General features: G+C 41.9%; 1 protein-coding gene across 2 annotated transcripts in view; it reads right to left on the bottom strand.

Moving 5' to 3' along the window:
* Nucleotides 1-26,408, bottom strand: part of ddhd1a (DDHD domain containing 1a) — a 32,075-nt gene extending 5,667 nt beyond the window's left edge. The window contains exons 1-9 of one of the 2 annotated variants that reach the window (XM_030443981.1): nucleotides 25,141-26,408; nucleotides 22,991-23,167; nucleotides 15,694-15,795; nucleotides 12,374-12,502; nucleotides 10,721-10,868; nucleotides 7,828-7,937; nucleotides 1,374-1,480; nucleotides 1,026-1,288; nucleotides 77-152 (exon numbers count right to left, since the gene is read on the bottom strand). In XM_030443981.1, the coding sequence (XP_030299841.1) occupies nucleotides 77-152; nucleotides 1,026-1,288; nucleotides 1,374-1,480; nucleotides 7,828-7,937; nucleotides 10,721-10,868; nucleotides 12,374-12,502; nucleotides 15,694-15,795; nucleotides 22,991-23,167; nucleotides 25,141-25,933 (1,905 nt within the window). In that variant the 5' untranslated portion in view covers nucleotides 25,934-26,408. The remainder of the gene's footprint in view (nucleotides 1-76; nucleotides 153-1,025; nucleotides 1,289-1,373; nucleotides 1,481-7,827; nucleotides 7,938-10,720; nucleotides 10,869-12,373; nucleotides 12,503-15,693; nucleotides 15,796-22,990; nucleotides 23,168-25,140) is intronic. The other variant, XM_030443982.1, reaches the window with a different exon arrangement.
* Between the last annotated feature and the right edge of the window lie 1,089 nt (nucleotides 26,409-27,497).

The raw sequence follows: 27,497 nt of genomic DNA, 5'->3' as shown, positions 1-27,497 counted from the left end.
CAAAACAACGGAAATCCCAATTATTTATTGTTCTAGAGTAATGTCATGTAGCACATATTCACATAATGGATCTTACCTTAAATTTGAGGGCTGGGGGTGCTGAGGGTTTAGAGGCCTCCAGTGTGAGGAGTTGATTTTCCAGTTCTCTTAACCTAAAGGAGAAAAGGATATAATGTTAATCAAGGCATCTACAGGTATCAGACATAAAGGAAACTAGATCAAAGTTAGATGAAGGAAATTAGATAACATATGTGTGGCAATTAAGACATCAGAAATTCAGATTTGAGCCTATTTAATGACATTTAAGGCCTTAAAACTACATTTAAGATATTTAAAGATTTCAAGAACTGCAGACATCTTGTTAATAAACAAGCAAAAAAACGTCATAAATTTCCTCTTCTGATTTCTCCCATCATCTGTAGAAAACGTTCTGAGTGCATGTCCTTGAGCCATTCATACAACAATCTTACTACTGCTCACAAACAAGAGGCTGCTGGAAAAAAAAGGTTGTTGATCTAAGGTAATGGTGCACACACTAAATAGTAATGCACACACAGGGCAATGGGTGGTGCAGAAGAAATATATTAAAAGTGGTGTCCTTTCAATACCCTTCTGCTCACAAAGCAAACAGGAATCTCAACTTTGCCACTTGAAAATGAAACATGAGATGAGCAGCACACACTGAGATAATTGCTAGGTATCGATATTGCAATAGAAGAAGAGAGTGGCTCCAAAGGTATAGACAGCTTGTAATGTTTGCTCACATTAAGAGTGCTGATGGTGAATTAAAAATGTGATATACTGAGAGGAAACAAACATGTAGGCAGTTCATTGGTTAGCAGCAGAATACTAACCAAACTCACTACTGCCTCAAATTACTATTAAAACGGGTTTAAATCAAAAGGTCTGTCTCATGCCTCCCTTAGACCTTGGCCCCTTTCTCCATAATAATCTCTGCAGGATTCTTACAGCAGTCCCTGACGCCAAGTTAGAAGTCATTGAAGATCTATAATAGCAAGCTCTACCTCGTCCTTGTGACCCGCAGCTGCTCTAAAACGTGCCTCTCCTCATAGGACATCCAGCGCAGGTCCAGCTCCTCCTCCACAGCGTGATGCTCCTGCAGACAGAAGCGCACCGGATCCCATCCTGTCATGATGTCATAAGTGATGACGCAGCCAAGGGAGTGGGACACGATGGACACTTTGCCTCCCTTCTCCTCAAACTCAGGGTTCCGAGAGCAGAAAAGTGTGTACAGTCTGTTTAGCTCCTGGGTTAGGCCCTTGGTAATCTGGGGAGACAGGGAGTGTAGAAGTTTTATGGAGAAATGGTGTCACAGTGAATTCCTCAGGTGTCTGGCAGCATTTGACACTCACCTCATCGCGGTAAAGGGGGCTGTTGTAGTACATGATGTCCATGGCACTGCTGTTAAGAAGATCTCTCAGTCCTCTCACTTTGTCCGGTGTGATTGAGTCAACCGTATCTACAGACACAAAACACCAATATCACAGTTTAATGACAAAGCCTGTAATCATGTAACAAAACATAACATGACATGGGGAGGATTTGTTCATTAAGTGAAGCACATCATACATAAAAGGATGTTTCTTGATGATATGGAGCAAAACATTTCTTAATCAAGAGTTTGGCCTTGTCTTTGTGATCTATATGAAATCAGGTCTTACAGTTGACACGTAGTTGAGCCATTTCAACCAGTTCTCTTCAAAAATATCAGCTTGGTTTTTGAGTTTGAATGTAATTCTCTCCATAACATATATGTTATAAATGGTATCAATCAATTCATTAATTGTTGGTTTGTCTTTTTTAAACCACTTTTGGGTCAGGGCCTTTTTACAACCCACTAGCAACACTCTCAGAAGGTATTTGTCTCCCTTTGGAAGATCAAGGCCATCCAGATCACACAGGTACATGACTTTGAAATTTAAAAACATTCTCCTTTTAAAAACAGCCTCCAGGACTCCAATGATCTCTCTCCAAAATGGAGTCACAGAGGGACAGTTCCAGAATATATGAAAATGGTTTGCTGAGGTATTCCCACATGACCTCCAACAGGCAGTCTGATTTGAGTAGTTAGTCATTTGTGCAGGAGTACGAAAGAATCGAGTCACATTTTTCCAACTGAATTCCCTCCAGGAGGGGGAGCTTGTCACTGACCACTGTTGTCTGCAGATCCTGTCCCAATCTTCTTGAGAGACTGTGAGGCCTCCCTCTGCTTCCCACCTTTCTTTAATGTCCAAAGTATGATCACTTTTAAGATTTTGAAGAGCGGAATATAGTTTGGATATTATCTTTTGGAGGGTGACATTCTTGTAGGCTCTTTGAAAAATGATAAGAATTTCATCCCTCCCTGTAATAACATCCCTTGGGAATTTCTTGCTCGTAAAATCCCTAATTTGTAAATATCTAAAGTGATCTTGATTGTGCAGACCAAATTTCTCTTTTAAGTCCTGGAAGCTCAAAACCTTATCCTGATCAAAGAGTGTGCAGTAGGCCGTAAGTCCATTTTCCGTCCAGTTTTTAAACCTTGTGTCATAGTTATTTGGCACAAAATCTGGATCATATGCAAACCATTTAAACATTTCGGCTCCTCTCTTCAAATTATATTTTTTTATAATTTCACCCCATGTTGTCAAAGAGCCAGATATCCATGGGTTTTGGGGGTCTGGGAGGAGATTAATTAATGAAGGATCTCCAACTAAGTTATTAACTGGTGGTCCCTTTCCCATTGCCATTTCTATTTCTTTCCATTTTGATCTATAATTTGGTGTACACCATCCCACTAATGGCCTAATTTGAGCTGCTCTATAATAATTTGTCAAACAGGGGAGGGCTAAACCTCCTTTCTCTTTTGGTAGTTGTAGGGTTTTATATTTTATTCTTGGTTTCTTCCCCGCCCATATAAATCTGGAAAGAATTTTATCCCACTCTCGAAAATATAATTCTGGTTTCCCAATTGGTATTGAGTGAAACAAATATAAAAGTCTTGGTAAAATGTTCATTTTAACCGAATCTATACGAGAACTGATATTTAGATAGGGAATTAAGTTCCATCTGTTGATATCTGCTATAATTTCTTTTTTGAGTGGGCCATAGTTAATTTCTTCAATTTTTGATATGTCTAGGGGAAGGAGAATTCCCAAGTATTTTATAGAACTCTTGTCCCAGTCTAGATGGTAAATGGAGCGGAGACATTGAGGGGGATCGAAATGAAAACTAAGGACCTGGGTTTTTTTCGTATTTAGTTTATACCCTGAGTATGACCCGTACTCATCTAAAATAGACATCAACGCTGGCAGAGATTCTATTGGATTTGAAAGGCTAACAAGCACGTCATCCGCGAAGAGGGCCAGCTTTTGTTCTCCTGCTGCCATGTTTATACCCGTGATCTTGTTGTTCTGTCTAATCCATTGTGCCAATGGCTCGATAAAAATTGCGAATAAGATTGGACTTAGGGGACAGCCCTGTCTTGTTGATCTCTCCAGCAGAAATGAGTCCGTAAGCTCCCCGTTGATTTTTAGCTTAGCAGATGGTTTATCATAAAGGGCTTTTAATGTATTAATAATTACCTGGTCAAAACCAAATTTCTCCATAGCACTGTATAGGAATTTCCATCTAACCGAATCAAAAGCCTTTTCGGCATCTAAACTAACTAAAATGGCCTGTATTTTGTTTTGACTTATATGTCTGATAATTTGTAAAGATCTTCTAATATTGTCATGTGTCTGACGTGCAAGAACAAAACCTGTTTGATCCATATTGATTATACGGGGTAAGATTTTCTCAAGTCTCTTAGTAATAATTGAAGTAAATAATTTATAGTCCAAATTAAGCACACTAATAGGTCTGTAATCTGCGCAGTCTAATTTGTCTTTTTTTCCCTTAGGTATAACCGATATAATCGCTTCTTTCCATGATACAGGGGTTTCCCCTTTAGCCAGGACCCAGTTGAATGTTTTTAATAAAACAGGTGTCAAAACCTCCTTCAGTTTCTTATACCACTCTGAACTGAATCCATCCGCACCTGGGGATTTATTGGCTTTGAGTCTTGAGATAGCCGAATAGATTTCCTCTTTTGCAATTTGTGAGGTTAATCTTTTATTTTCTTCTTCTGTAAGTTTTGGTAGATTTAAGGATTCGAGTAGTAACTCCATTTTTTGGTCGGTATTAACTTGAGGTTGAGAATATAATTTTTCGTAATATGCTTTAAAACAGTCTTTAATTTCCTGAATTTGGTGGTGAATTACCTTAGTTTTTGGGTCCCTTATCTTGTATATTGCATTGTCTGCCTGTTGTTTTCTTAACTTGTATGCTAATAGTTTTGAATATTTGCTGCCCCCTTCGTAGTATTTTTGTTTCGTGTAAAGCAGTTTCTTTTGAATCTCTTGGGAGTATAACTCTTCAATCTGATTTCTTTTCTTCTTTATTTCTATTATTTATTTGGGTCTGTTGACTCTTTGTGTTCAGATTCTAGGTTTCTAAGTTCAGTCTGGAGTGTTTTAATTTTTACTTCTTTTTGTTTTTTAAGAAAAGACGTCACTGCAATCACCCTCCCTCTCATTACTGCCTTACAGGCATCCCAGAGTATGGGCGGAGAAACCTCTCCATTATCATTAAACGCCAAGTATTCTTGAATTTCTCTTGCAAATTGTTCTGTCCTATCGTTGTTGAGTACACTAGGATTTAGTTTCCAATGCGAAAGCTTCCTTCTATAAGTATTTTTTAGGGACAAATAGATTGGGCAGTGATCTGAAAAGTCCATTGCTCCAATATGGCAATCTTGTATTTTGCTACTATCTGTTCCAAATATTAAAAAATAATCAATTCTAGAATATGTTGAGTGAGGAGATGAATAGAAGGTATAGTCTTTGGATGATGGGTTTAGGTGTCTCCAAACATCAATTAGTCCTATTTCTGATAGTAGTAAATTGATTTTCTTTGTTAATTTTTGGGGGCGGGACGTTCTTGTCGCTGTTGAGTCAAGGTTCGGGTTAAATGTAGTATTAAAGTCACCTGCGCATATTAAAGTCCCCTGTGCTTCAGTTGCGATCCTTTCAATTTCTTGAGTATAGAAATTTGGTTCTGAACCAGGAGGGATGTATACATTATAAAGGGTAAATAAATTTCCATCAGCTTTCCCACGGATCATTATGAATCTACCTTCCTTGTCTTTAATAGTAGACATATGTTCGTATGTCACCCTTCCTGAGATTAGAATAACTACTCCCCTAGTATGTTTAGATCCATTTGAGGAGGAGAAGACATATTTAAACCCCTGTCTTTTGAGTTTTTCATGTTCAGTTTCCGTCAAGTGGGTTTCCTGCAGATAGGCAATATCTATGTTTTCTCTTTTTAATTTAAGAAGAATTTTGCTCTGTTTGACTGGGCTACGAAGCCCATTCACATTTAGAGACACTACTTTCATTATCTGGTTCCTGTATGTGTCGGCTTATCTCTGTAATTGTATGATGCTTTAACCTTAACGAAAACAGATTTCCCTTGTAGAAAAAACATTTCTCCCCTGTACTGAACATAGAACAAAGACAAGCGTTTACACTCATCATAACAGAAATGAATACATGAACTTCCTGTGACTGAGGGATCTTTGTCCCTCTAGGGTCCCTGTTGGTGGGTGGTGGGAAAAAACCCTCCTGAGTGGTTGGGGCCCTCCTTAGTGGTGTAGTGACTAACCAGCCGGTGCACTCCATGTCCACTTATTAGTCCAACATTACCATTACCCGTTCAGTCAGTTAATTTTTTTTTTTTTTTCAATAACTTCAACAAATTATTTTTAAAGTAAAGAGAGAGAGTAAAAAGGAACAGATCACCTCCCTTGTTTAACAGTCTACTCACAGCATATTAATCTGCGCAGGATTTTAGTGTTTTTAGAGTTGGGTTGGTGGTCTTCTGAACTCCTGGAGTTTTTCTTTCACTCGAGTCTGCATCCGTTTTCCTCCGCTGGCCACTCGTTGCCACGGGAACGCCTTCTGGATCCTCTCCTCTAAGTTGGGGGCTGGATCCACTCTGGCAGCGGACACCTCCATCCCCCGTGCCCGTAGCTCCTGTGCGGCTTAGTGTGCGTCCTCATAGGTCCGTGGGCCGGTGCTCCAGTGAATCCGGATCCGCGTAAATGGGGTCTGGAAGCGAATGCCTTTTTCTTTCAGCACTTTTTTGATTCCCCCGTAGGCTCTGCGTTTTTCCATCACTTCGTATGCATAATCATGGTCAAAGAAAATCGGTTTGTTGTTCAGGTGGATTTTCTTTTTCCAAGCCAGCTTCAATACCGTTTCTTTGACGTCATACTGCTGAAAGTTTATCACAATAGACCGGGGTGTAGCTTCAGGTCCCGGCTTCTGGGTCAGAGCTCTATGAGCCCGCTGAATCTGCAGGGACATACCGTCGGGGAGAGCCAGCTCTGTGGTCAGCAGGTTTTCCATAAACTTTATCATCGAGTCGCCCTCTGAGCCCTCCGACACTCCATAAACTCGGATGTTGTTTCTTCTAGACCTGCTTTCCAAATCGGTGACTTTCTCTTGCAGCCTGTGATGCTCTCTCAGCAGACTCAAAAGAGCCTCTTTAGTTGCAGCGCCGCTTGTTTCCATATCCGAAATGCGCTCCTCTGCCTCGGTGATCGCCAGGTCGTGACCCTGGAGCCTGGTCCCGACGTCGGCTAGCTTCTGGGTTAGCTCGTGTCTCAGCGTTGCTAGCTCGTCCTTAAAGTCTTTCTTTAAGTCAACCTTGAGATCGGAGATAGCTGAGTGAATGTCGTTTGGGAAATCACGGATGTTAGTTGAGATGGCAGACAGTTTCTGTATTAGCTTGTTGTCCTTAGCTTCACCGCCATCTCCGCTAGCTAGCAGGTCGCCATTTTCCTCATCGGTCGGCTCCATTAGTTTTTTATATTTGGGTTTTTCTTGCCCAGTTACTCTCTCTGTCTGGTTCGAATCGTCTCTTTTTTGTTTCCTCCTTCTCATTCCTCGTTTTCAAGTTAAAGTTTTCGAGTTTGGAGGTATTTTGATACTGACTGATACGGAGCGATTGACTAGGCGTCTGTCACGAGCATGGCTTAACCGGAAGTCCTCACCTAATGCAAATTAATGCAATAAAAGTCATAAACTCTACTTTACAAAGATAATAATGTTTACTATTTCTTGGCACTGTCAGAGATATTAATGAACTTGACAACCTTACTTTCAGAGGTGTCTCTAATGTAACCTCGCAAAGCAGTTGGAGGTGTGAGATCATCTTATCATGTAATCCTGTGAAACCATCTCGCTAAGCTTTAAGCAATGCACTTGTGTTTGAACCCCAGTAGTTTGGACCAATCAGTGTCCTATGAGGAATGATTGGTAGCTATGGGTGTGGTTTAGATGCAACGACCAACGAGGGAAGCAATTGAAAATAAAATGGCGGCTCCTAAAATTGTCAGTGTAGATGCTGCGTTAGCATCACTTGTATCAGAACTGGGGAGTATTCATTGTTGAAAAAGAGCAGTAAAGAGTTAAGAACGGGATTGAAGGGCTTTCTACAGATGTATTCGCTCTTCTCTTGATTGTTTTCATTAAGAATCTGCTTTCCCAACTGGCTCTGCTGGTAGCACTTTCCTACAGTTGATCTGATTGGTTGAAGTTAGCCTGTGACATGACAGACATGGTTTGCCTAGACACCAAGGGCAACTTTCCAGACGGTTGTGTGTAACAAACCATTACAAAACTGCCTTACAAAACTATAAGAGTGTGGCGAGCAGCAGGTCGCCGGTCTTAACTGTAATCACTGTGCAGATATAGACTAAGATACTAAGAAGATACTGACCTCCATCCAGTGCGAGTTTGGAGCGCCACTCGACAGGCAGGAACTCCACATGCTCGTCGTTGTGCTCCGAAAAGTGCTTCTCCTCCATCTTCCTCACACCCTCCCTCAGCCTGTACAGACACAATAAAGCTCATGGTGTTTAGTTCTGGGTGTACATTAGTTAATATGACCAAACATTCAGCTACAAAGAAGGGGGTACAAGTGCTTGATTTAGAAACAATGTCATCATCACATTGTCTGAATAGCAGTGGATTATAATGACAAATACTGAATGGATGATTAACTTCCTCCACGTTTATCTGGCCTTCCTAAAGACTGACTTGGGAGGCTGTGTTTGCACTTCTCTCATGCACTTTAATGACTGTCGGGAAGAGAAGAGCGACGCCCCTTCTGCTGCTCACTGATGCAGCAGCTTCCCTCATGCAGCACACACACAATGATTACAATGTTACTTGTCCTATATGGGGAAGCATTAGCTGGCACGAAAAACACAAAGAGAGGGAGGTTGAGGCAGGGCGTTGACATGAGTAAATGGAGGCTGAGAGTAGCTTTTAGGTAACTGGCCTGTAATGGGGCAGCTAATGTAGGTTTTGACTGTACTACATGCAGGCTGGTGTGTCTGCAGGTGAACTTGAATGCTCAGAGGGCTGAATGCTACATTACAGGGCTTTCAGAGCTGCATGTACACAGATTCCTTGGCTTTTAGTTCGGCATTAATTGGGCTGTGAGCTTTGACTTCAAGCTTCGGCTAAAGTAGGATTTAAAAAGACAGACATTCTGTTTTTTATTTAGAGCATAATAAGGTCCTAAAACCCCCCACAATTGCCTCTTTCAGTGCCGCTGATAACACTCTGAGCTGAAATCAATTCACGATCTAAATAAAAACAAAACAAGGAACTTGCTAGAAGTGTCAGCTTGATCTTTCCTCTCATTTGAGGAAAGCATGTACGCTGTAATCCACAGGGAGCTGGTAGTGAGGCTTAAAGTTCTCTGCAGCTTGACTTGGTCTACTTTACCTGCTTAGCCGGCCTAAGCTGCGGGCTGTTGCCAGACGATGACTTTGTGACACAGAGACACACAAGGCTCTAGTCGGCACACTCTGTACTACTGCCTGTAATGCTCAGCGACTAGGGCCAGAGCAGCGGTGCCACTCAGGGTCACACATATCTTTCCACAGACCAGCACATGAAGACAGAAAGAAGAAAAGAACTGTTTCTAGCTTAAGGTATAGGATTGGGGGGATTTGGGAGGATTGGATGGCAGATATGAAATATAATATCCAGAGTTATGATTTCATTAGTGTGTAATTACCTGAAACTAAGAATTGTTGTGCTTTGGTTAGCTTAGATTGAGTTCACCATGTTGTAACAATGGATCTGGATACAGCATTGGAGGTGGGGCTCTATCCATATATTTCTAAGCTGCTCAGTGGCACATAAAGCCAAAAAAGTTTGACTTCCTTGGTGTAAAATCACTCTGATCCTAGCATTGTGCGGCTCTGAACTTCCGTTTTCGCCCTCTACTAACTGGAAAAGGAATAAACGATTAGATCCAACTTAATGGTACAGTCCTCCTAGACTTTCACAATGTTATCAGACCAAATGGCTCAAATATTGATAGTGAAATTAATAATTTCACAAGGGTAGCGATGCTCACAATGATAATCCAGCATTTTACAGCCCTGTTCACATCATAAGCTTATGGGGGAAAAAAAAACCTAATGTGCATCTCATTGTAATTACGTGGTTTGACCAGTATATCAAATATGCTGGAAACACAGCGTTGTTCCTTAGGGCATGACTGCACCAATGTTTTAACTGTAGCTTAAAATGGACAAACCAAAGCATGGCTCTAGAGACAGCCTTCTGTGTTTATCGGCCGATACACTTATGAGCTGCAGCTAGAGAAAACTTGCTTTGTCAGGTTTCTCTTTGCAACCTTTTCATTTCTGCCTTTACACAAATATCTGCAAATGATTGTGTTTCTTATGATAACATAAAGCCTTTAAAAGCAAAAGGAAGTTGATGGGCTGGTTAAAGAATCAGGTATCAAGCTACACTGACAGTTTTGGTTTAATGTGTCAAAACTGTGAGATATGCATGTCTGAAAGTAGTGCCAGCACCCTGATAAAGTGGGAGTAAACTGACTTTTGTTTATGCTGCTCAAACACAAGCTATATTTGGCACACATGAAAGTACAGGCTTAAAATGTGGATAACTCTTTTACAATAAATTGCTTGCATTTTATCTGGATTTTTACACAATATTAGGATGCAGTGTTTTTTGTTTCCTACAAATATTTTGCCTTATGTTGTGTTGCATATTTATCTCTGTATTTCCTTTTGCTGTGAAGCCTCAATGAATGCAATGCATCAGGAAAATGTGTTTCCCTGTTCCCTTGAGTTTCGGATCATTGTTCTCTCTTGGCTAGTATACTGCAGGCAATTTTACACTACAAAGTATAAAGTGGAAAAACAGCAGGAGAAGACAAAGAGTGAGAGAGATGGAGGGAGGAGATGCGAACACCTCATAACTAGGTATACATTTATCCAATCTACTGGTTATCTGTAATCACAAGAACCTGTCAGACAGGTTCACATCTGAAACCCATTGTCAGCAAGCCTTTAAACAAGGCCAAGAATATCAGAGAAAATGCCACGGCACCTAAAGGAACAACCATTTAAAGAAACAAGATATTATCACTGTTACGTGTTACAGCAGAATGAGAAGTGTGAGACTGACAGAAGAGAAAGTGAACAAATAAACTTCACACCATCCGTGACTGAAAAAATTTGAGCCTGCCATATCACCTTTACGAATTCTGATGGAATGGGAGGACAACATTTTATGCATACAAGCGAAACCTTAACCAAATCATCATTTTAAAAACTCACATTCCAGTGTTTTTAATGATGCGTCCCTGGTCCATCTTCTGTCCAATCCCATGAACCACAAAGACAACATGTGTAGTCTGAGGAGGTCTGTCCTCAGGTGAGGCCTCCTCAACATAACCTCGATGCAGTCGTGTTCCACTGCTGGAGGCTAGAAGAGGACAGAAGACAGGAGAATTGGAGAATTACTTATTGTAGCTAGCTGTTTGTTTGCGATTTTTGTACAGTAAATGAATAAGAAAATGAATACATAGTAACAAGCACAAGTATTTAAATATGAGTATTTTCTGTGCTGCATTTTAAAATGTGCACATTTCCACTACAAGGCTATAAATATCTCAGAGATGTTGTTTAAGTAACGTGCTATTTAGTACAAAGAGGTTAGTGGGTGAGACATAAAGTCCTGCTGTGACTGCGGCAGAGTCTCTGATGCTGTAATGTGCCTTGAGGGTTGAGTGTGTGTCCTAATTTAGAATCTGTAGTCTGGTCCAGTCATGCACTGTGCGGCAAGGCGATAGGAGCCAATGGACTCCGCCACTGTCTGGATAACACTAAGGAGATTTCCCATCACTGAGCATCTGTGTGTCAGGGGAGATTGAGACAATCAGTGTGAACACCTCCTCTTATAATCTGCAAGCAGAAGATGAAAATGTACTGTAGCGCTGGGAAATCAGATTGGAATCATCCATACAGATCAAACATTGGATATGGGGTCAAACTCTTCAGTTACACTTGGGCCATTTCATTAAAGCTAGCTACTCAGAATGGCAGATGGACACTGCATGATTTTCTGGGCTAATCCAGTTAGCAGACTGAACTGTACCCAGCCATGTTTAAACTGTTTAATAATAGCAAGTGACTGCACAGTGAATGCAGCACTATCATTTGTGATGTGCAGGGAAGCAGTGCAAGTTTTTTAGCCATGCTAGGCCTATGGATGACAATGTTGGTCTGTAGTTGTAGGTCCAACGTTCTGATCCAGCCTGGATTTTCTCAACAACTAGTCAATGGATTGCTATGAAATTTGGTATAGACACTCATAATCACCACATGATGATTAGTACAAACTTTGGAGATCCTCTGTTTATCTAGCAGCATCATCAGGTCAAAATTTTACTTTGTCAAATATCTTGGTTTATGACAAAATACCTACTAAACTAATGACATTCACATTAGCTACAGCTGTATTACTAATTACCAGCTGTTAGCAAATTAACCTTACGAGTCGATTCAGAGAGAAATTATGCGGTTATGAAAAGATTATCTATAAATCTTGATTCTATACATGATTCATTTTTATCTCTGCCAAAGGGGACAATGTTTTCACCCAAGTCCGTTTGCTGGTTAGTTGGTTTGTCAACATGAATACATGACTACTGAATGGATTTCCTCGAAACCTGGAGGACAGGACTTAGCTAAGAATAGACCCTATTTAACCTTTTGTGTGGCTAGCTTTGAAGAAAAACATGAAGGACATGCTTTACATCCATTATGTTTCACCATCCACTTGGTCTGTGCAATGATTTAAGCCAGTTGTTCTAACAGTGGGCTTCATATTGATTCAGTATTGACACTAGTGCAAATACACATGCAAAGTATGATCATGGATCTCTTTGCCCTTATTAGAGAGATAATGACAGTGTGTACATTACAAACCTTTGGAGAAGCCCAGTTTCTGGGTGACAGTGCGTGCAATTTTGGAAGTGGTGGCATCGCTGTAGAGGTATACTTCATCTACGCTGTGCCAATCCACATGGGTCCGACTCAGCTTCAGACTGTGGATGGCTGTAGGAGGGCAGTGAGAGAGGAGTGAGTGAGCGAATGAATGGACAGAGCAAAGTGAGGAGGGCAGGTGGTGTGGCAGATTTTGCGAGTAGGGAGAAAAAAATCAGGAAGGAGAAGGTTCACCGACACAAAGGGTTGTGATTACACATTTCAAGGAAAGAACAGAGAGAGAGACTGACAGAGAGAGAGAGATTGACAAACATTGTAAGAATCATCCCAAATTGTGATCATCTTAAATGTGGTGCAGAAAAGCCCAAGTCTAGGATCGATCTACCGGTATACACACAGCTCAATCAAATGCACCCTGGAGCATTGATCTGCAGTTGGAAAGAAAAACACATCAAACTATCGCACACCATGATTGCATATTTCAGCTCTTGCTTGTCTGTCCTGCTTGCACATTATCATGGTGAAGCAATTTTACACTGCTGATTTCTAAATTAATCTTCAGTTCAGTTTTTCTCCATGTTGTTGCTGTATCGCAGTGACGAGGGCAAGTAAGAGCAGAGGTATGACTAAAGAGGAGACAACGTTTTCTCCAGAAGCTTGAAGTGGTAAATGAAACTGGTTGACATCAGAGTTATTTATGTCTCTGCGGCATGTCCTTTAAATGTACGGCACAGTCAAGTTCATCTGGATGAGATTGGTAGAAGACTTTGGCAGAGGTCCAGAGCACAGTCATGACTCTTTGTACTGCTCTGAACCAATCTGGAGATTAAACCCTTTTAAGGGTCAGGGTAAAGAAATTGGAAAAATAAAGATGTTCCAGACTACCATTTTGTTTGCTTGACACTTGTAACAGCATAGTTCCACAAATAATGCAAAATGCTAGAAGATGTCATGTTTGACTATGGTGTTTCAAGAAGCAGTTGAGATCCAAAGACTTACTGAATGTCAAAAGGTTTTCTCTTTCCACTTCCCATGTAAGTTAATAAAACAAGACACATATCATGTGTGTTTGTGTGTCACATGGTGGAGTTTAGAAGGGCCTCTGTGGCCGCCTGGCTGGCTAATTTTCTTCATTAGACAAGCATGACCATTGGGTAATACAAGGCCAAGCAGCTGTAATACCTTAGCTGAGACCAGTTTGGTTGAGGACAAAAAGGAATGGCTATCTCTACAGGAGACAGACATGGACCGGAAGGGTCCGGAAGGAGGGTTTGTCAAGAGTAACTTGAGTGTCGGAGTAAAGGGCACAAGTTTAATGAGGAATAACAAAGTCTAGGATGTCATTTTTTTCTAGTCAGATAAAAGAATAAAGCTCATGAGGAACTTCAGAAGATACAGTTGCAAACACAGTTTCCTCTGTTGCATGTTTCGATTGATCTTTAAAGAGTCTCAAATAAAACCACTCAACAGCAAAGCAAACATAGGCTTAACCCTCTACCACCATACAGAATATAACAAATCATCTAGTTTGGCTTCATTTAGAACAGTCTAAAGTGTCCTCCTTTCCTCATCTACCTCATGGTGGCAACACTGTTATCATACAGGGGTGGATGAAGCCACTTCAGATTGTTGAGCTTTATTTGTAGCAACTGTAAAACAGGAGTCCAGAAAGAACTGAGACTGTCAAATTTCTCAATTCAGCTGGCTTCATTAATATAAAATATAAATTTGATGGGATTTAGATTAGAAGTGAGCACGTAGCCAGTCAGATTAAGTGGTGCTTGGGGGTTGTGCAAGGACACTTCCTGTTTTACAATGAAAGGCAATGCCTTGTGAAAGGAAGGGGATCAAAGTGTACAGAGGAGCTGGCAGTCAACCAGGAGAGGTTGAAGGGTTTACTGAGGCAGTTCTCTAAGGCTGCAAGGGCGAATTACTGAGGGAAACAACATGAAGGAGATGGATAAAAAGTAAGGGATGAGGGGTAAAGAATGTGACCAGGAATTGGGTGAAAAAGAGGAAGAGAAACAAGGAAAATTTGTGTGGGAGAGTTTGGGGAAGAGGATGGAAGCAGAAAGTTAAAAAGAAAAGATGCAAGACAAGAAAATAAATGAAGGAACTATTCATGTAATCATGTAGTGTGTAATGATGCTGGTCTAGGACTCTGAGGAACTTCTTCTTAGCTATAACATGAAGGACATAACAGCCACTTTCCCAGTAAGGCTTGAAATTGAGGTCCTTGTAATAAGCGTTAGTAGTACTCACATGTTTATGCTATATTAAGGCTATTTAAGTGTTAGTAATGCATTGTAAACATGTTTAAAAGCTTAGTAAAAGATAACAATTACATAAAAGGTGGGTTGGTCAAACTCAATAAATTGGTTTGTAGAGCAATTATAAACAATTATAAGAAACTCATAAGGTTTTCATTGACAGTCTTAAAAAGGACTTTTGTAAGGGAGAATGGGACAAAAATGGGATGTTGAAGTAATTTAAGTCAAAAGTGTACTACTTAGTCACAACCCAGGTAGTAAAATCAAAAGGTCTTTTTTCAGATGTATGTAGGCTTGGATTTACTATGAGTGTACATTTCTATGCTCAGCATTTTTAATGAGGTTCAATACACCCAAAACTAGGACAGTGATGGACCTCTAAGAGGGCGACTCTCCACACCATGTTAGGGGGCTATAGTAAAGGCCCACAATAGCTCCTCTGTTCAGCTCATCACTTGTGCTTGGCTCTCAACAGAGAGCTTTGTTCATTGGCCTTAGAGCGAGAGCTGGTGGTTCATTAATGACGGTCATACTGCCAGAAGGGATGATAGAGAGAAAGCAATGAGAGAGAAAGTTGGAGACCGGGCTGGAGAGATAAAAAGGGGGAAGAGAAGGGTGGCTTTTTGAGGACCAGCTTATTTATTTCACATCCACCGGTATAAGGGGTCCTGCCCCGGTAGTGTCTACTCACTATTCCAACAAGGAGATGAGAGACAGATGCAAAGATTTCCTCAAAAAGCAGCAACAGCAGAAGTACCAAACTCTGGGCCACAGCACAAAGGAAGGAGTTCTAGCAACTAGGCCCAGTTATGGCTGCAATGGAAAACTGGAAGAGCAGCCAAATCCATTTAAATACAACCATTTCTAACTGAGCCTAGGTCTAGTTCTAAATATTAAGATTGGACATGTCTGAACCACAACAGAAAGGAAAATCTAGCTCCATAAGGACCTAGGTTCTACTAGGAGAGGATACAAGCTAGCAGCATCTAGTACAGCAGAAATAAAAAAAAAGAACGTGGCATTTTACAGTACCTTGGCAGCGTTTGCGCTTGTGACATGTAGTTTTAGCACTCGTCTGATATCCACTCCATTTGAACAGAAAAGGGAGGTAGAAAGGGGGCAGGTGGGAGAGAACTAACAACCAAGAGAGAGTGAGTAATGGCCATTACCTTGGTGTCAGTCACACAGGCTACCGCTGTCATCACTCTTTAACAGGCCAATCTATCAAGCAGCGCTGCTATCAGGTTACCACTTCAAGGCCCTGGACACAGAGCCTGTACTGGTCACTGACAGGACCTGGTGGTTAAGTAACAGGCCAGTGCAGCGCTGCTTGACATATGCCTAAGATGACTGAGGTAGCATCTGTGTTACACTCATTACAGAAATCTATCTTCACTGTAAAGACTAAACATGTCACAAAGTTAACCACTTCTTAGAAGACCTTTGTGTATGTGTATAATACACTGCTATTTCTAACAGACAGAATAAGGGGAAACATTCTGCTTGTTAATCAATATGGTAGGCAGAGGCCCTTTTCCCACACAATACATGACTGAAATAGGAAGAAAATAATACAAGCTATTACTGTGTTTTACATGACATTAAAGGGTAATTTCTGTATTTCTAAACCCGGGCCCTATATCTACATGTTTTTGGATGCAAACAATTCAAACGTGCAAAGAACTTTGGAATTGGTCCAGCAGATTGCCTAAATGACAGCCGTGACATGGCTACAGTGTAAGCCTTTAGGGCAACTACGACAGTAAAAGTTAAGTACACTAAAGGGGCGTCTTTTGCCAATGACAGGCCAAGTCTCTGACAATATTACGGAACAATTTCTGCCAACACGTTCTTATCTTGATAATCAAAGAGATCATTTTTCAACCAGAAACGCGTCTCGCTTCAGGAGAAGTCACCCTCTTAATTCTCAAGAAGTGGAAATGTGAGCCAGGGTTGGAGAGGGAAGTTTGGAGTTTACGTAGAGGAACTGCAAGCAAGAAGTATTGGCTAATAATTTAACTGATTGTTTCTGGTTACAAAAAGGATCTTGTCATCAAACAATCAGGTCTATTTCTGCAGGACCCGTTTCCATAATGTTTCAGAAACTTACAATCACACCCTCAGTGGCTAAATCAAGCACTTTCGGTGGATGTAACTTTGACAGTCTGAGATGGCCATCACAGACATGTTGCAGCTATCAGCCAAAGGACCAATTCCAAACAAGTGTAAATCATTTACACACCAAAAAATATAAATATAAGGCCAAAACACCCAACACCCCTCTGTGGCCAGAAATTAGTGAACATATTAAGACCTTCTGCAAAGAAGTGAAACACAAAAATCCAACACCACAAAGTGCAAAGGTTCCTGGAAGCATGGTATCATTACTTGGTGTCAATAAAATGTGTAATAAATATTTTGTGTATTATAAATGTTTTACAGAATTCCACCGATAGTGGGAGGAACATACCATCTACAAGAACACAAAGATCTGCAAGAATATTTTAAAATATGTGTGATTCAAAACAATATTTCTGTAGAGAAAACCATAGGACGTTATCACAATTTATTGTAGCTTAATAAAAGGAATAAAAAAGTAATTGTGCTTTCATGTTCAAGTAACCGGAGTTCTCATTTAAAAGTGATACAATCACGGCTGGTCATTGTATTTACATTAACGCAGATTTAATCTTGCTTCAATTACCCAGACTAAACAATGTTCAAATCCTACACTGACAAGATGACTTGTTTTTCACATTGATAATAATAACTTGACTGTGTCATGAGGTTTGATGGCTACCACATCAAATTTTATTATCCACTTATCCAAAAAATGAGATCCTTGCAGCTGCTTTTCTTTCAATCAAATCAGTCAATTGGTTATAAATGGACGTCTTGATCAGACATGCAAAAAGACCTCCTCTGCATTTGTTAATCAAATAGGCGAAGTCCACAAGTCTCAGCTCAGCTCTGACTTAATCATTCCTTCCGTGATAACACAGACATCAGACTTGCAAATGTCAGCAGTGTCTCTTAGCAGAGGAGGGGGAGAAACCTGCTGAGTGCACAGGAAGTTTGTTTGCTGTAAAAGCTATTAGCAAAGTCCATCTGGACATTACAGCGCGTATAGATCCACTCAGAAATAGGTGTTCCCTAATGACTTGAATGTCTACTTTACACAGAATCCTCATAAGGATGTACTGAGGATCAATTGATCTGTGTGATAGTTTGCAGTTTATGACCATCCTTGGGGTTAGGGCTGCACGATTCTGGAAAAAATGTGAATCACGATTATTTTGCTTAGAATTGAGATCACGATTCTCTGGCACGATTTTTTTCACAAAATGTTTATTGCACTGATGAACTTGAACAAAACAAAAAAAAACATTGTAGTATGGCAGAGGCATACTACTATGCCTCTGCCAAAGCAATGTTTTTTTTGTTTTGTTGAAGTTCTATCATTGGATGAGAAATGATTTTTACAAAAGTAAAAAAATATAAAAAATTAATCTCCAAGATGAGAGGGCATCCTTTAATCCTCATGTTGTACAGTGTTTATTGTGGCCATATCCTTGGCTAAGTGATATGTGATAGCTGCTGTGATCGGCTTTCTAAAACGGAGGCGTAGTATTCCTCCTTTTCCAAAAGCCAGGAGACGCTAGCATCTCCTGGATCTCAGCGGCTGTCCAGTTGCCCATCTAGCAGGCGAGGTGGATCGGCGGACCAAAACAGACCCCCAATTTGCCGCCCTCTGTCTAAAACTGCGGACCTAGCCGCCAAAAGGACGGGCAGATTGGCGGCTTGCTGCCCTGTCTAAAAACGGCTTCTCACTCACTCCTTCCAAACACTCAACTGCAGGCAGGCTCCCTCCACCGAATCACGTGTTGTAAAGACGCTTTACCACAGGTTCGGCAGTGCTGCGTTTGGGGGCGCTTCAAAAAATCTGGGAGCATTTGTTTGTGATTCAGCTCGAGATATAAAATGCTTCAGAATCGCCATGTGTGGAAATGAGATCACATGTATGTGTGAATCGAGATCGCGATTTTTTAACGATTTTTCAACGATTTTTCGTGCAGCCCTACTTGGGGTTAAGATCACACTGCATGACTTGTGGTCACTTGAAGGCACGACTGTACCGTCACCTTCAAGTTCCAGATCAGACCAAACAAATCTAGGGATTGTCTTCACTATGAGAAGCAGGTTTAGACAAGCTCATGCCGATTAAGGGTGAAAGACTCGACACACCTGATGATTTCAAACAAACATATGCTGTTTTAAATACCACCCACGACCAAGTCTAACATCACACAAGAAATAAATAGATACAACATAAGAGCTTATTATCAGATGAGCAATTTCCGGTTCTTCTAAGCACCGTCTTCCAAGCCTCAGCTGCTGGGTAAATAAATATGCAGCTGAATATGTAGCATACACAAACCATTGTGTGGGCCTTTATAACTCCGAAATACCAAACATGTTATGCTGACAGATGACACAGTGCCCAGCCTGCTGGCTTTATTTTCCCTTGACATCTGTGAGGCCTGACAGACTGGGACACACCCAGTAAAGCCACACACCTTATAGTCTTCACAACAGGCTTACTGCTCTTTACACATACGCAAACAAATCAGGGAAGCTTAAAGGAGAACTTCGGTCGATTTAAACATGCAGCTTCATTGCTCAAGCTACCCTTGACTTGCGAGTACCGAAGACGCGAACAAATTTGGTCCAGCCATTACAGAGCTCCGTGAACGGAGATGTAGCATTGAACGCTAACTGCATGGGGTCAGAACTTCACGCTGTGTTTTAAGCATCTTAACATGCTCCACATCTCACACCAGAAGTTATGCAACATCAGCAGACACCTTAGCACACAGCACTGTAGCGTGTATGACTCAAACTGAATAAAAAAGTAGTTAAAATAGTGTGTTTGTGCAAGCAGCTACTTACCTGTTTGTTGACATCCGTGTGTTCCGGTAGCTAGACCAAACTAGTCAATCCGTCGAGCGTGCACTTACTCCCTCACTGGCGGAGACGTAAACGTATTCCAGCATTTTCGTGTGTATGTTCATAATGTACATCTCCATGTTACAACCTGTCATGAGCCATGAGCCTTACAATAGCCTGTTAAGCCTGTTAAGTGCACACTCGGTGGATACGCTAGTTTGGTCTAGCTACCGGAAGACGCGGATGTCAACAAACAGGTAAGTAGCTCCTTGCACAAACACACTATTTTAACTACTTTTTTATTCATTTTGAGTCATACACGCTACAGTGCTGTGTGCTAAGGTGTCTGCTGATGTTGCATAACTTCTGGTGTGAGATGTGGAGCATGTTAAGATGCTTAAAACACAGCGTGAAGTTCTGACCCCATGCAGTTAGCGTTCAATGCTACATCTCCGTTCACGGAGCTCTGTAATGGCTGGACCAAATTTGTTCGCGTCTTTGGTACTCGCAAGTCAAGGGTAGCTTGAGCAATGAAGCTGCATGTTTAAATCGACCGAAGTTCTCCTTTAAGTGAGTAGACGGGATCCTCTAATTCAATAAAAGTTCTCTGAAAATTGCACATGACATTATCCTAAGTATGGCTTCAACATCCGACAGTGTCACCCTGCTGATTCGAAAAAATATCTTGTGATCAAAGTTGGCCCATTGAAAGATGAAGATTAAGACAGTTTATATAATCGATCAACTGTGATGCCCTTGGGGCCATTTCAGCCTCAGTAACTGATATAAGAGCTGCTCTGATACCACAAGTTCACAATCAAACATCTGCAGCCACTTTTAATAAAATTTCAAACAGTAACACAAAACAATTCATTGGGGATGATGAATTTGCGAGGGAAATTAAGAAAACTGTTAAAAAATATATAAGTACTATAAATGTTGATCAGAAAAGCTCTTTCTGACTCAAACATATGTGAATTTGTTATTTCACAAAAGCCATCAAATCATCCTTATTTCTTCTGATAATGTGAACGAACAACTGTGAAAAGTACCACTGTTCATATGTGACTAAAGCACTAAAACTGATCTTCTTTAAAATATTTCTTTAGCAGAAAAGACTAGATAAGCAATGTTACCTCTGATTCTAACGATTCCTGAAGAATAAGGCGAAAAGCAGATATGGATCATGAAGGACGAGGACATAATGTACATTTTGTCCTGCCCACACTGTGATGTTATCACTGGATGCTATGCCTGCATAGATAGCACGCTAGTATGTCTACCATATGTCCCGTGCTTTCCTATCCTTTAGTTTCAGCTAGCTACTCAGGCACAAGGAGAAAGAAGAGACGGGGACGGGGAGATAGCAGGAGAAATGTGTGTACTGCAGTAATGTCAGGGCGCACGCAGCTCACTGGCTTCATGATCCATTTATCTATTGTAATGCAGTTCAAGGTAGACGACTTATAGCTTCTAGTGCTTAGGATTATTGCTTCCAAGATGAAACACTGTACTCTAAAAGCTCCCTGCAATATAGACTGAAACAGGGTGAATTAATGTGATCTATCACTCGCTTTGCTTTAACGCTCTGCTAAATATAGGAGTGCAAAACAATCTGCCAGCAAAGACAGCAGGAGGGCTTTAAGCAGATGCTCGATAATATTTCTAAGTTCCATGCATTAAACAAACATGTAAAAATATCACTATAATCCCATATGTTGTAAGGGTATGTACGTATTTGTATAGGGAGGACGTGGCTCAGTAGGTAGAGTGGTTGCTAATCGGAAAGGTCAGTGGTTCAGTGCCTGGCTTCTGTAGACTACATGTCTGAGTGTCCTTGGGCTTTTCAATCAGTATGTGAGTGTGCATGGTAGCATTTGCCACCAGTGTATGAATGATTGTCTGAATGGGAGAATGCTGTCTTGTGTTGTAAAGCGCTTGGAGTGATTAGTAAAACTAGAAAAGCCCTCTATAAATGCAGTCAATTCACATATTTAATATATAGAATCATGAGGCACCATTCAACTTTGCAGCTCACGCACAGGAAAAGCTAGGGTTATATGATATATATGTCGTGCAGCAGAGAGCGGCCTCCAACCAATTTGCCCTTGTGCTATAATTCACACACCTGGCTTGCAGATAATCTAACTGTGATCCCTCTGTCCTCTGTGACTGTTTATATACCCTCTTCCATGTACAGACCATTTAGTGCCAGTGTGTACATGTACACGAATGCTTGCTGACCAGGAGACCTAAAAGTTTAAACTTAAAGTTTACTCATTTTGATACAAGGAGACAATAGACACATGACGAAGGTACTGTTTCATTTCAAGCTTTGGTTTAGGCACCGTGAGTGATTGTGTTGATGAAACACCAGATTATAGCCAAGCATTTTTCAAGTATATTCCAAAATTATTCGATAAATCACTGTGGTTCATTGATTTATATGGAAGATTTACATGTTTTGCATAATGTTCCAGTTTGGAAAGGTGATGTTGTGATGCATGTGTCCGTGTCTCTCACACTCTTATTTACTCGGTTTTTATAATGCAGACTAAATATTTTCTCTTTTAACTGCACCTTTTTTCCCTCTGTGCTCCTTTTCTATTTATCTGCCACATTCACACACCCACACATTCATCACCAGTGAAGGTCCTGTGGATCTGGCTGCCTTAAGGAGACTGCTGAATCAAAGGACCTCTTTCTTATTGCCTTTCACAGCTAAAGTGTACTACATTTCGCCTGTGCCAGCCCCCTGCGAGACAGAGACGTGCCAGAATGTACGAGCTGCACCTGCTTTACATTGGGAGCGTGACACGGCAAAAACCGACGCTCAAGTGAATGGAGGCACCTGCGTCATTCATTTCTCTTGACCGTGCATCGATACTAAAGCGGGCAGGGCTGTCACATCATTCACTGTTTATGACTGCACAATGCTTTTCTTCTAGCTTTATACTGAAGGCCATGACTTTACTTTTAAATGGAATTTATTGCCAATAACACCTATTGGAGCATTTCAATTCCTCGCTTCCCTCACATAGCACTATAAAAGGTGCTCCTTTACAAGATGCTGCCTGCCTGGGATAAAAAATGCTGCAGAGTTGGTGAATGCAGCAGTGAAGAAGTCTTCAATTCTTTTTTCTTTTTGTTGAATGAGCAATAACGTTTTAGCCTTGGATTTCAATTCCCACACAAAATGTTCACCTTCAAATCTAGCTAAAATGAATCAAATAACTAAGTTTTTTTTTCAGATTTTAGTTACCGGAATAGATACTTCAGTGCTGATACATTTTGAATCATTTTCTAGATGTGGAGTCATTCCTAAAACAATACCAAAAACAATACGCTTACTCTTCTGCTCTCCCCTTTCCCGTTCTCTCACCATCTTTGCTGTCGACGGTCTTGACCACCAAATCTGTCTCGAAGGTGTCCTGCATTTGTTGCCCACGGAAATGGTTCAGGTGCTCCTGCTCGATGAGGTCGCTCTCCTCTTCCTCTAACGGGAGCCAGGTACCGTCGATAAACCACTGGCCTCTCATGACTGGAATATGGTCTTGTTCTGCGAGACAGTAAAAGATAACATGGATTGCCATACAAAACAGTGACTTCAGTGTGGGGACAGATATTTTGGAGCAAGCATTCTTCCACTCATTTTATACTTCGATTTGCTCTTTAAGGATCCCTGAGGGGTTTTTGACCCCTAAAATTGTTACACAGCTGTTTATTATATATGTGTGCGCTTGTTTATGACACACATACAGTGTCTGGATGAAATGGTACATCCTCCTGCCAATAGTTTCACACAATTCCACTAATCTAAAGACGGTAGTGAGATGCCAAGATATGAAGCAATGTGCCAACAACAACAGCAGGGAAGAGCACGACTGCAAGCTAGTAAACATGGATATAAGAAATGTGGATTTAATACACTTTAAAACATGAGTTTTGCGAATGTCTCATATAAAGTAGTGCTAGAGGATACACACAATTAAAAATGGGACAATAAAAGATTTTTAATGTGGATCCTGATAAAAAAAACACTCATTGAGTTCAGCTTGGTGAATTTTTATTATAGGGATAATAAAAGAACTGGGGTGATCGTGAATATCCTCACGTCTGTGACTTGAAATAGCTGTCTAGCTCGCTGACGTACAGTCCTGTATTTGTTTCCTGATTTATTTTTAATTCGCCTGTCATCATGACTGAAGGCATGGGCTGCACATTGTATCCCCCTCACACGAGTGATACAATAGCCACTCTCTAGCAGTGCATCACTTTTTCAGAATGAGTTTTGGCCTACTTAAAAACTGATTTCCATTTCACTCAACAAGTCTGGCAAAATCCAGGAGGGCCACGTCTCAGAGGCTTATGGAGCGAGGCCAGTTTTGATTACAGTCTTGAGTGAAATTATTAACTGAATCTCTGTTGGTGAATAAGATTGTACTTGCGGTTTTAAGTCTAGGAATAGCCTACTTTCTGTACAGAGTGAGACTGCTCATCTGGACAAATACAAAAGACACGTAAGCATTTTCTTATCTACAGCCAAAGAGGCCCACCATGACGCTGAGATAGACACACGGGACAGACACAGTGATAGAGGTTCACAGTAGGTACTCTTTACTCATTTGTTAAGGTCTGTTTGGAGAAGATAATAGGGGGGAAAAGGGACCTTTTCACTTTGTTTGCCTTGTTCACATATTCAAACATAAAACTATTACAAATTCATGCCAAAGCACTGACCAAATCCTTCACTTCTTTTGTATTTAAGTAAGTTTTACTCCCTGGATTACAGTATATAAACATCTCTCCTCTCCACATCTCCCATTACATGTACTGGCCTCTCTCTCTCCTCTTTTGCAAACAATCTCTTCTTGTATTAGTTTCCACCTCCCATGTAGTGAACCAGGGTCTTCAGTGTTAACACAACACTACGTATATATGCCGAGCTGTGAAGGCATGCCGAGGGCCTGAGCTGACTACAAAGGACTTTGTACATCCACAGCGTGAACGTTCGGGCTAAGAAGTGTTTCTTGAGACGTCAGTTGGCGTTAACCTTCAAAAGAACCAGCTACGCATGAACCCATTCATGGAGGTCAGCTTTCTGAGGCTTCTATAGCGGCCGCCTTCATTTGTCCACTGCTCCATTCCTGGAAACATCCATGAATTAGTTAGCACACATCCGTTCTGGCCAACACTGACTGACTTCCTGGGTTGTTTGAGATGTCCAGAGAAGAGTAAGTAATTACTTGGCATGTGAGAGAAACGGCAAAAACAATGCAGGAGTCAGCATGAAAGGATGAGTGAATGAGCTGCTAGTTTGTTTGACTTGTGAGGGGCTGTGGGTCATTAATCTGCATGCTGCCAGTCATAATGCTGCAGAATATAAAGAATATATGAGGTAGAGGAATTATTGCATATAGACATGCACTCAGTGATGCAGCCAGTGAGTGAAGGAACATCACTTGTGACTGATGCAAAGCAATAATAAGGCTTTATAGACATTGATCACCTGATTGTTTTTATGATACTCACGCTTCCAGTAAACAGGATTGCATTCCCTTTCTTTAACATCCACTTCATAGAGCCCTCCCCGCACACAGACAGGCTCAACGTTGATTTCAATGCTGTCAGGGTCCCTCTCATCTGAAGACACGGTGGATGTGTCTAGGGAGCCCCGGCCTCCGTGCACACTGCTGGTCCTCGTCTCCACGGGCACCGCGCCATTTAGCCCTCTGCTCTCCACGCCGTTATTGCCGCCGCACTCCTCCTCCTCGCCGCCACCCTGGGAGCCTGCCCCGCCGGGGTTCAGCTCACAGTACTTCCGAAACGTAAGCTCGATTTTAAGCGAGTCATGCCCGAGAAAGGGCTTCCAGGTCTTCTTGTCCTCCTTGTAAAACCACCGCACCTCCTCCGGACCAAGCTCCGTGACCACCTCGCTGAAGCGGTGTCTGGAGCTGTTGGACCGCGACCTCTTCCTCCTCTCGAACAATGGACCCGCGTTGTTCCCGTCGGTGTCGCTGTACTCCAGGGAGCCGCTGTCAAGGTAGGCTGTCGGGGAGCTCAGGTCGAACAGCAGTCCGCCCTGAGCGCCGTGGTGCCTGGCGTGGAGGAGCGGCAGGTGTCCGTCCAGTCCCGGCTGGACCGAGGACATCCCAGCCTGCATCGCCTCGTCCATGGGGCTCATCTCGTGACAGCACGGGAACACATCGCTTCCCAGCGCCCACTCCTTGTTGTTGTTGGCCGCGTCGACGCTGACCGGCGAACCTTTAGCGTCCAGCGACGAGCTCAGTGTGGAGGTCTTGGTTGTAAAATGGAAACTGCTCATAACTATCCGAACCACCTAACCTCGCCACCTCCTCGCCTGTCACCTCACCCGAGGGACGCTCTTAACATTTTTTTCGCTTAAATACACCAACGAGTGCTTAAAAACGACACATTAAAAGCAAATCAAAGACGAGCTCGCGCCGCATTTCCTTCCGTTCGGTGCGGCTTCATCTGCTTTGCTAGCCTAAGCTAACGATGCCGGTTGGTTCCAACGGTCCGATGCTAGTTTATTAGCAAGTATGCAACGTTGCAACCGGAAAACCTGTTCACCTTCCTCCTCCACCTCTAACAAACATAAACCTGAGTCAAACTACTCCCCTGTCAGCGAGTCGCTTCGGTCCAGCTCGATGGGAGCAACGGTACAGTCACCGCACTTTGAGTGTTCCGGGTCTCTATGTGCATTTTCCGATTCATTCGTTGTCCAAACAAACCTCGCACGGAGACAGACTGAGCACCGCGGCGTGTGCATGCGTGTTGTGCGGCTTGACAGCTGACGCACAGATCACGGGTTTCACTCATGAACGCGCACGTAGAAATTGCATGACGGCATGTTTTGTTTTTCTACCCCCCCCTCTCTGCTCGTAAAAAATGCGTGCTTCCCATTGCGCACTAGATGGAGACAGACGCCGATGAATGGTCATCTGCCCTCACAACATGCAATGATCTGATCTGACACTAGAGGACAGCAGAGGCATACTCATTATAATGCAACAGCCCAGCTGGTCTGCTTCTTTTAGAGGTGTTAGTGATTTACACTGCTGCAAACTTTCTTGTCACAGGATTGGACCAAATGACAGGATCACCCCCAATACAGCATCACTGCAAACTTTCTGAGACACAAAAAAGACAGACAAACACATGTCTGACACTGCAAACTCCTGCATATAGACTATTCTCCATAGAAATATTTGTTGATGTATGACTAACTCTGCAGTGAGTCTCAATATAGATAGATACGATCATCCCAACGCAAGTAGCCACAAATCAATTGCCTCCCATGTTCATTTCACTCGTGTCACTGAACTAGAAGAATCTATCTGTGATGTATCTGCTCTAGTGTGTTTACATCTCTGTGTCTGAGTGCATGAGTGCAGAGTGTGTGCATTTGCATGCGTGCGCTGCTGTGCTTGTTTATGCAAGTGCATGTGTTTGCATAATGTGCGCCTGAGTGTGTGTGTGTGTGTGTGTGTGTGTGTGTGTGTGTGTGTGCACGGCTGGTCCAGGTGATCCTGGGGGCCGTGGTGGTGGTGTGGTCTATGGGGAAGAGAAGGAGAGGGATAGGAGAGAGGCCCATGCAGCTGTATTTGGGATAAACAGACATTACCCTGCTGTGTTCTAATTTACTGCAGAGTGGGAATTAAACTTTAAACTCGTCCCGCCCCTCTGCAGGCCAATACTGCACGCTTCTGGCCATCAACAGCCACTTGTACAATGTGCATTATAAAAGCGATACTCCACCCAAAATCAGTGTTTTGAGTATCAAATTCACACCCCCCATAGGCTTTAAAGGTGGCTGTAAAAATGTGGTCTTTTCACAACAAATCGCAGCTTCTGCAGGAGCTTTG

The sequence above is a fragment of the Sparus aurata genome, chromosome 16 (assembly GCF_900880675.1).
Source record: "Sparus aurata chromosome 16, fSpaAur1.1, whole genome shotgun sequence".
In the NCBI taxonomy this organism is placed as follows: domain Eukaryota; kingdom Metazoa; phylum Chordata; class Actinopteri; order Spariformes; family Sparidae; genus Sparus; species Sparus aurata.
The sequence above is the reverse complement of the archived record's forward strand: the minus strand, read 5'-3'. Positions and strand labels throughout refer to the sequence as shown.